The 10,174-nt window shown below is 33.4% G+C and overlaps 1 protein-coding gene across 1 annotated transcript; it reads left to right on the top strand.

Moving 5' to 3' along the window:
* Positions 1–1,085: 1,085 nt before the first annotated feature.
* LOC105093531 (olfactory receptor 14A16-like) lies at positions 1,086–2,242 on the top strand. Its single transcript, XM_010985404.2, has one exon. The coding sequence runs from the start codon at positions 1,202–1,204 to the stop codon at positions 2,240–2,242; it is 1,041 nt and encodes a 346-aa protein (XP_010983706.1). The 5' UTR covers positions 1,086–1,201.
* The last annotated feature ends 7,932 nt before the right edge of the window (positions 2,243–10,174 follow it).

Here is a 10,174-nt window from a genome sequence, read left to right on the forward strand (position 1 = left end):
GGTAACAATTCTTTGGTTTTCACAATGATGCCTAGAATAGAAACTATTTTTTTTCACGTTCCTTAGTGATATTGAACATAATGATTAAAGGGGGTACTTAAGCATTTCTATTGCTAAGAGCATGATCAAAAACTGTTTGTGTCTCAAATATTTTTGTTATTTTCTAGTTTGAGACCCCATGGCTACTGACGAGAATAAAGAAGTTAATTCCACCAAAACTTTAAGTAACTATGAGATTGGACAGTGTGAGGATTTGTTTCTTCTGGCTAAACATGATGCTAGGGGGGCTGTTTAGTTATTGTGTTGCTGTTTATTGGCACTCTTTTCTGATTCTCTTTATTCACTCAATCTCTCAAAGGTGGTAGAGTGAAAGAACCAGAAAGATACAAGGGGCAATTTAGAACACTGGAAAGTTCAGCCCACTGTTTTCATTTGATGGGTAGAAATGATTAGTTCTTGGCATGGTTGTGAAGAATCTCAAAGCCCTTAAATTTGAACCCTTTGTTATTATAATCACCCAATAATGCCTGAAAACCTCCCGTGTCTTTGGTGCTTCTCTTGTGAGTATGCTCTTAGATACATAGATCAATTTTAGTCTTATTCAACAGTCTTCAGAGAGTGAATAGTGCAGCGCATGAATGTCCAGGCTTTAGAAAATCTGGAAGGATTCATACCCTGGCTCCATTCACTTACTTTCTGACAATTGGCAAATTAATAAGCCATTTTGCCAATATGTTTTCCCTCTAAAAAAAGACTTAATTATTGTTTTCCCTGGAGAGTTTTGAATATTAATCAAGTTGATGCACACAAGGTGCTTGAAATAATATCTAGAAAATTATAAATGATTATGTAGAGTCTTAAATAAAATTTTGAAAATAGTAACTCAAATTATTTTCTTGGTCTGTCATTCAGACAATCCAATTCATGGACTCATCAAAACTTTGTAGATCTTATTATATATTGTCAAATAAAAATTACACCTCCATATTGTCTCACATATTTTATGATATGGGACCATGAATAACTAAAATTGGAAAACTAAGAGAGATATTTGTTAATTTGTGTCTATCCAACAATTTCATTTTAGTAAACTGAACAGAAATAAAATATAAACTCAAACTATGAAGTTACACAATATTTAGCTCTAAACAAAGATTCTCACAGTGTTTTTCTTCTGCCCAGTCCCAGAGAGAAGATTATCATGGCCAATGTCAGCATGTCCATCACTGAATTCGTCCTCATGGGATTTTCAGATAGCCGGGAGGGGCAAGTCCTCCATGTCGTTCTGTTCTTATTCATCTACCTGGCAGCTCTGGTTGGCAATCTTCTCATTGTTCTTCTTACCACTTCGGATCAGCACCTCCACAGTCCTATGCACTTTTTTCTGAGGACACTGTCACTGTTAGATGTCTGCTTCATCTCTGTCACAGTTCCCAAGGCCATCATTCAGTCTTTGACCCAAAATAGTTCCATATCTTTCCTTGGGTGTGTGGCACAAGTTTTTCTGGTTGTTTTGTTTGCATGTGCAGAGTTGGCATTGCTCACAGTGATGTCTTATGACCGATATGTGGCTATTTGCCGCCCCCTACATTATCAGGTTGTCATGAAGAAAGCAGCCTATGAGCAGATGTTGGCTGCTTCATGGCTCAGCGGGATTGCCTCTGGGTTCTTGAATACATCTGTGACCTTCTCACTACCGTTTTGTAGGTCAAATTTTGTCCATCAGTTCTTCTGTGAGATTCCTTCATTGCTCAAACTTTCCTGCTCAGAGAAGTTCGTTGCTGAGATTGGAGCCATCATTGTCACAACATCCTTGGGGATCGTGTGTTTTATTTCAATCCTGGTTTCTTATATCCACATCTTCTCCACAGCTATGAGCATCCCATCCGTGAAAGGCAGGTCAAAAGCCTTCTCAACATGCATTCCTCATCTTGTGGTTGTTACTATTTTCCTCAATACAGGGTCCATTGCCTACCTAAAGCCAGTGTCAGAGTCTCCTTCTGTTTCAGACCTGATGGTGTCTGTCTTCTACACTGTGGTACCACCAACTCTGAATCCCATCATTTACAGCCTGAAGAACCAGGACATAAAAGCTGCTTTCTGGAAAATGCTGAGAAAGACCATATTTAAATACAATGATGGCAATAAAAATAGCAACAATAACAAAGGCATAGATACTTCATTCAGTTCAGACAAATGTGAAGTCAAACTAGTTAATTGTAACAGGCTTCCTTCTATTTAAACAAGGTAAACCACCTAAATGTTTATAAACAAGTCACTGGATAAAGAAGCTGTAGTGTATTTATACAATGGAATACTACTCACCCACAAAAAAGAATAAAATAATGTCATTTGCAACAACATGAATGACTTACAGATCATCTCTCTGAGAGAAGTAAGCCAGAAAGAGATAGAAAAATACCATATGAGATCACTCATATGTGGAATATAAAAAAAAAAAAAAGGACACTATGAACTCATCTACAAAACAGAAACAGACTTGCAGACTTAGTGAAGAATCTTATGGTTACTGGGGAAAAGGGGTGGGAAGGGATAAATTTGGGAGTTTGAGATTTACCGATGTTAGCCACTATATATAAAAATAGATTTTAAAGCTTCCTTTGTATAGCACAGGGAACTATGTTTAATATCTTGTGACAATCTTTAATGAAAAAAATATGAAAATAAATATATGTATGTATATACATGACTGGGACATTGTACTGAACACCGAAATTGACATACTGTAACTGGCTCTAGTTCAATTAAGAAAAATAACAAAATCAATTACAAAAGATAAATAACTACATTGTATAATAATAAAAGTGTAAAATTATAAGGCAGCTACAATACTTGTATATGTGTGTGCATGCAACATTGGAACACCAAAATATATAAGGTGAATATTAGCAGATCTACAGTGGAAATATAGATGGCAATAGAATAATAACATGGGACTTCAGTATTTCACTTTTAACAATGGGTGTGTGGCCCAGAAAGAAAAAAAAAATAAGGAAACAGGAGATCTGAATAACACTTAAACCAAATGGACCTAGAAGACATAGAGATAACATTCTACTGAACAGCAGGGTACATATTCTTCTCAAGCACGAACATTACAGTATCCAGGAGAGACCATATAACAGTCCACGATAAAAGCATTAACAAATTTAAGAAGACTGCAATATTGTCAAGCATCAATTCTGAACACAATAATACAAAACTAGAAATCAGCAACAGAAGGAAACTGGAAAAATTCACAGATACATAAAAATACCACCCTCCTAAACAGCCAATGGGTCAGAGAATAGATCAAAAGGGAAATTTAAATAAATAAACAAATAAACACACACACACACACACACACACACACACACACACATATCTTGAGACAAACAGAAAATAAAATACAAGATAACAAAAGTTATGGGATGTATCAAAACCTGTTCTAACAGGGAAGTTTATAGTAATACACTTCTACATGAGAAAAAAGATAGATTTCAAATAAGAATCGAACTTTGTATCTCACGGAACTGGAAAGAGTTTAAAAAACAAAGCTTAAAGGAAGCAAACCAAAAAGATCAGAGCAGATACAAGTAAAATAGGCATGAAGGGAAAATAGAAAAGATCAGTGAAACTAAGATTTGATTTTTTTGAAAAGATAAATAAAATGGACAAGATTTAACTAGACTACCTAAAAAAAGAGACTGCGAAGATTCAAATAAGTAAAATTTTAAAATGAAAGAGAATGAATTATACAAAGAATCATAAGAAAACTACTATGAATATTAATATGATTAAATATTGGGCAAACTACAATAAATGGATACATTCCTAGAAACATACAATGTGCAAAAATAAAATCATAAAAAATGGAAAATCTGTCCAGAACAGGAGAGGGGAATGATTCTGTAATAACAATCCTCCCCAAAAAGAAAACTTAAAGATCATATGGCTTCACTGGTAAAATCTAACAAACAGAAGAAGATACAATGGTAATATTTTTCAAAATATTCTAAATTTTTTAAGTGGTGGGAACATTTCAAAATTATTTCATTCAATTATTTTATTTTATTTTATATTTTCTGATAACAAAACTAGACAAGGATAATACAAGAAAAGAAAATTATAGGCCAATATGCCTGATCATCTCAACAGCAAGTTAGCAAACCAAATTCAAGAATACATGAGAAAGATCATACTCTGTGATCAATTGTAATTTATCCCTGGGATGCAAGGATGCTTCAGCATAAGAAAATCAATAAATGCTATGCACCTCATTTACAAAATGAGGGATAAAGTCTATGATCACTTCAACACATAAAGAAAGCTCATGTGACAAAATTCATCTTCATTTCATGGTAAAAATACTCAACAAATTCAATATACAAGTTATGTACCTCAACATAATAAAGGCCATTTATGGAGACCCACAGCTGACATCATGCTTAATGGTGTAGAGCTGAAAGATTTTCTTCTGAGATCATGCAAAACACAAGCTTTCTCACTCTAGCCTAGTATTGAGGTCCGAACCAGAGTAATTAGGCAAGAGAAAAAAATAAAACATATCCATATTGGGAAGGAAGAAGTGTAATTGTCTCAGTTTGCAGATTATATGTAGAAAATCCTACATACTCCTCTAAAAAAAAATGGTTTAAAATAATACACATGCTAAATAAAGTTGCAGGATACAAAATCAACATACAGAAATCACTAACAAAGTAAAAAGTTAAGTAAACCATTTTAATTACAATAGCTATAAAAAAAGAATAAAATACTTAGGAATAAATTTAACTGAAGAGGTGAAAAGTATACTAAAAACCATAAAATATTGATGAAAGATATGGAAGAAGACCCTAAGTAGAAAAATATCCCACACTCATAAATGGAAAGGATTTATTGGTGGCACCCAAAGGGATTTGCGAATTCAAAGCAATTCCTATCAAAAGTCCAATGGCATTTTCAAAGAAGTTTTTTAAAATCCTAAAATGTGTAACCTTAAAAGACTCCAAATAGCTAAAAAAAATATTAAGCAAGAAGAACAAAGTTCGAGGCAATATACTTCCTAATTTCAAATTACATTACAAAGTAATAAAATCAAGACAGATGCATAGATCAAGGGAACAGACTAGAGAACCAGTTAATAAACTTTCACCTAAAGTAGTTTTTGACAAAAATGCCAATAATAAACTGGGAGGAAAGGATATTTCTTTTTCATTTAATGATATTGGAAAAAGGACACCCAAAACCACAAGAATAAAATAAAATAAAGTAAAATTAATTAATTAAATAAAATTAAAGTACATAAACAAAACAAACAAACAAATAACCTTAAAGCATAAAACTCCTAGATTTGAACAGAGGAAAACTTCTTGACATTGGCCATGACAATTTTTTTTTTTTTTGGATTTGGCATTAATAACCACAGGCAACACAATTCAAAATTAGTAATTGTGACTGTACAAATCTAACAAAGTATTGCATAGCAAGTGAAACAATCAACAAAATTAAAAAGGAATTTATGGAATGAGAAAAGTGTAAACTTTATATCTGATAAAAGGTAAATATGCTGTAAATTAATGGAGTTCATAAACGTAAAAATGAGCAGAGGAACTGAATAGACGTTTTCCAAAGACATACAAATAACCCTCAGTTACACGAAAAGGTGTTTAATATCACTAATTATCACTAAATGCAAATCAAAAGCACAATCAGTTCACCTCACATATGTTAGATGTGAAGAAAAGGAACTGTTGTTGGGAATAGGATTTAGTACAATGAAAAAGAGTACAGAGGTTCCTCAGAATTTTAAAAATAGAACTACTGTATGATCCAGAAATCCCACTTCTCAGTATGTATCCAAGTAAATAAAAACAAGGTGTCAAAGAGATTTCTACACTTCATGTTTATTGCAGCATTATTCACAATAGCCAAAGTACAAAAAAAGCGGTGTCCATCAACAGATGAATGGATAGAGAAAATGTGAAATTGAAATAGATAGGAGAATATTATGCAGCCACAAGAAGGGATCAAGTCCTGCCATTTGCAGCAATTGGATAAAACTTGAGGGCATTATGTTAGATGTAATATCAGAGAGAGAAAGACAAAATACTGTGTGATATCACTTATATGTGAGATCTAAAAAAAGCCAAAATCATGGAACCAAGAGTAGAATGGCAGTTACCAGGGGCTGGGGTAGGAGTTATGGGGAGCTGTTGGCCAAAGAAAACAAACTTACAGTTAGAGAATAAAGAAATTCTGAGGATCTAATGCATAGCCTTATGATTATAGTTAACAGTTATGTATTATATATGTGAAATTTGTTAGGAGAGTAAAAGTTAAATGTTCTCATCACAGAAAAGAAATGGTTCACAGAATCATAATTACAGGATATGATGGGAGTGTTAACTAAAGCTACATTATTAATCATTTTGCAATTTAGATGTTATCAAATCAACATCTTCAAAGTGTTGTACACTTTAAATGTATGCATGCTACAGCATGTTGGCTACTGTTTACAATATTGTATTGTATACTTGAAAGCTGCTCTGAGGTACAGCTTTAATGTTCTCACCATAACAAAATGGTAATTATGTGAAATTGAAGGATATGTTAACAACAAACCTTATCGTGGGAAACAGTTTGCAATATATATCATCACATCATACATCTTAAACTTACACAATGTTACATGTCAATTATATCTCAATGAAACTGGGAAACAATGTTTTAAAATTAAATGAATTGGAAAAATGATAAAAAATAAATGTAATATTAAACTAATACAGATTTCACATGAATAGCAAAAGAAATTGTACAATGAGTAATCTAATTAAGAGTGATCAAGACAATTTTAGCTTTGACCATGGTACTGAGTAATTCTATTTTCTATGACAAATCAGTTGAACTATGAGTTTCAAAGTCTGTGTCAGTGAAGGATTAAAAAAAAAATTACTTCACAAATTTTTCATGAACTTCAAATGAGAATAAAATGTAATTCACGCATAGAAGAAAATATATTTTGCTGAATGAAAAGGCTACTTAGAAACTAAAATACTTCCATACCTAATAATTTATTAGTGATGTTGAAATTTGCAATTACTGTTAATATTGGTTAACATTGTGATACATACTGAGATTAAAAATAAAAGCAGATTTATAGAAAGACATGAGGCAAAAATCCAGAAAAGTCCAACAGGACGATCTGTTAGCTTCTTTATTAGCTCTCTTAAATGCATTCCTTTTTATAGTCTCAAAGGGATTTATCAACAGAAAAACCTTGATCCACTCACTCAATGGGCATAGCAGAACCAGGGGTGATGTCACTCTCCTAGTCCGCTTTGCGCACTTAACCTGAACACACTTTATCAACCCATCTGGATGAGCCCAGCGACGTCATCTGATGCTGGGTTAAACCAAACAAGGAGACAGAACTTCAAGAGCAAAAGGGTAATGATTGTTCTTGACTTTTCTGCTTCTCGCACATTCTATTAGTTGTTAAAAATATTTTTCCTTTTTAAGAACTATTTTAAGGAGAAAAGCAAATGTGCTTTTTCTTTTGAAGCTCTTTATATAAGATGTATTTACTGCAATATATTAGGAAGTCAGTTTTTGGTTTTCAACTATTTGTAGAGAAAATAATATATATTCTTTCTGTTTTATTAAATGGTGTATTTGTTTTTCTGATCCTGAAACTTTATAGAGGAAAGGTTACTGATTTTACTTGGAATATGGGTGATTTCTGAGGGTTAGAAAACATCAAAAATAAATGTCTTAATCATATTTATGTTTTCAGTTGCTGTACAGTGTGTTCCCTTCTCTGTCTGGTGTCTTGGGTGGGCTGTCCATTATGGCTTAATGACAGTGAACCCCACTTGCCAAAGGGCAGCAGAGCTTCGTCCAGTGCCCACCAAGCGCCCTCCTGATCCCCCTCTTTTCACTCAGTAAATAACTTCAAAGTCTTCATATCTATTGGTCACTTCAACAGTCTTTGCTACTATTTAACCACAATATAGACTTAATCAAGAGGTGTGTTTTGAAATTTACTGAACTGTTTTTACGTTTTGCACAGAGCCAAATTCCATCTGCCAGTGAGGGCAGAGTTTGATAGAAAGGTTATATTTTAAATGTGTAAGTTTTTATTGCAATGTGTCCTGGATTTGTTGGATGTTTATATTAAGAAATCAAAGAATTTTTGCAGTATTATCTATTGCTTCAGCCCTCTGGAACCTGGAACGGTTCATAAGTTGAATATCATAATTAGCCTTTGGAATTATCAGAAAATGTATTTGAAACTTGGACATTCTTTCTGAAATATTCCTGCATCGTAACCAACTCTAAACTCTTCCCAGAAAGAGGAGCCAATACTTCCTTCTTGCTGGTAATGGTTTTTGTCAGAAATTGAGAAGTTGCAAAAGTTTAATCTTTGTAAGAGAAAGTGTGGAAGAAACTATTACTGAGTGAGACATTCTTTGTGTCTATTTTTTTAAATTTTGCAGCTAGTTTTAAATCATACTTTACATCACATTTACATAATATTTCTCCCTGAATAGACTGACCGTGATCTCCTCAAAGCTAACTAAGTTTAATTTGTCTTTAATTCAGCTTCAGCGTCCAATACAGAGGCTGGCTGCAATCAGCAAGATAGGGGAGGAAACAGTAAATTAGAGTCAGAAATATCTCAGTGTACAGCTTTCCTCTCTTCATCACAGCTTCCATGAATAATTCATTGATATATGTTTTAAGCAGAAAACATTTGGGAAACAACTAAAGGCTTGTCTGAGAAATGGCAGTGACCCTCAAAATCCCATTTCTTGACCCCTGAGATTTACGGCAAATGGTAGATGCTTGCAGAAGGTGAATTTCAACGTGGAAAAACATGTAATAGACAGAAATAAGGTGGGTTCCTATATAAATCTCTGCTTAAACAGGTTTAAAATAAGAAATATATATTACATATTTATCCATATTTATTTATATACATATATTTATTTAAATGTATATATTTATATACATGCATTTATATATATGTATATACATTTATTTACATACATATATGTATATATTTATATACATATATTTACTTAAAATTATGTTTTTCTTTAAAATAATTGGATGCATATGTGCATACATATATTAATAAATGTATAATACATACATGTATATATGTAAAACATATTCATACATCATTTGTACACAAATTACTAAATCCAAATTCTAAAATGCACAAAGACACTAAAACTGGTGAGCTGATGTAATGCATCTTATATCATCGGAGACTCATAATAACAGCCATCTCTTACATAGATTCCGCACAGTTACTATGGTAGATATTAACACTTTAAACAAACAGGATGTGTTACAGGTTTATTCATCTGTATCTGGTAGTGTTCTAAGACTTTTATTATTTTTCCTCATCTAATCCTAATCATACCTGAGATCCGACACTATTTTTTAGCCTGTTTTTATATAGCATGAACAGAGAAACAGTGGGTGCAGGATGCTCCAGGCCCACAGTAGCCCAGCCTCAGATTCCGGGCTTCTCTCACGGTGCCCCCAGGATATCTGAGAGACTGACTATTGGTGAGGACCACAATCTGTTCCTGGAGACCCGAGGCTCACTCCGCACAACCACAACACCTCACAGTATCATCTAATCCTGTAGGACAAGGTGTTCAAATGTTTTGTATAGATTTTCTTTAAATTGTGTTTCAGCTAATTTTTAAATCTTTCTCATATGGAATATGCCTCCAAGAGTTTTTAAGAACCAAGTTGGATTCTTAAACCAGAGAGAGAAAGAAATTCCAAGTTCTATAACAGAAATTCTACAGAAGTGTAGTATTTCTTTTAAAATAATTCACTTTTTTTGGTGTGTTTTCATAGGCCAGCAACTATGCAAATGTCCATTTTTCTCCATGAAAAGCATTTCATCATCAGATAATCTCAATTCTTCTGCCCCTAGTTTTCTGATAATTCATAGACTTACAGGTAATTTTAAATCTCCATGTATACAGAACAAAGGGATTTCCTCCTGTTAGCACAACTGGGTTGGTACACACACACACACACACACACACACATACACACACAGTCAGTAACTATTCATTTCAATGGGTAGCTTCCTTTGAGGATCCATTAACTTCAAAGCTCTCTTCGGTGGTCCAGGGGGAACCTC

The sequence above is a fragment of the Camelus dromedarius genome, chromosome 3, assembly GCF_036321535.1.
Source record: "Camelus dromedarius isolate mCamDro1 chromosome 3, mCamDro1.pat, whole genome shotgun sequence".
NCBI lineage: Eukaryota > Metazoa > Chordata > Mammalia > Artiodactyla > Camelidae > Camelus > Camelus dromedarius.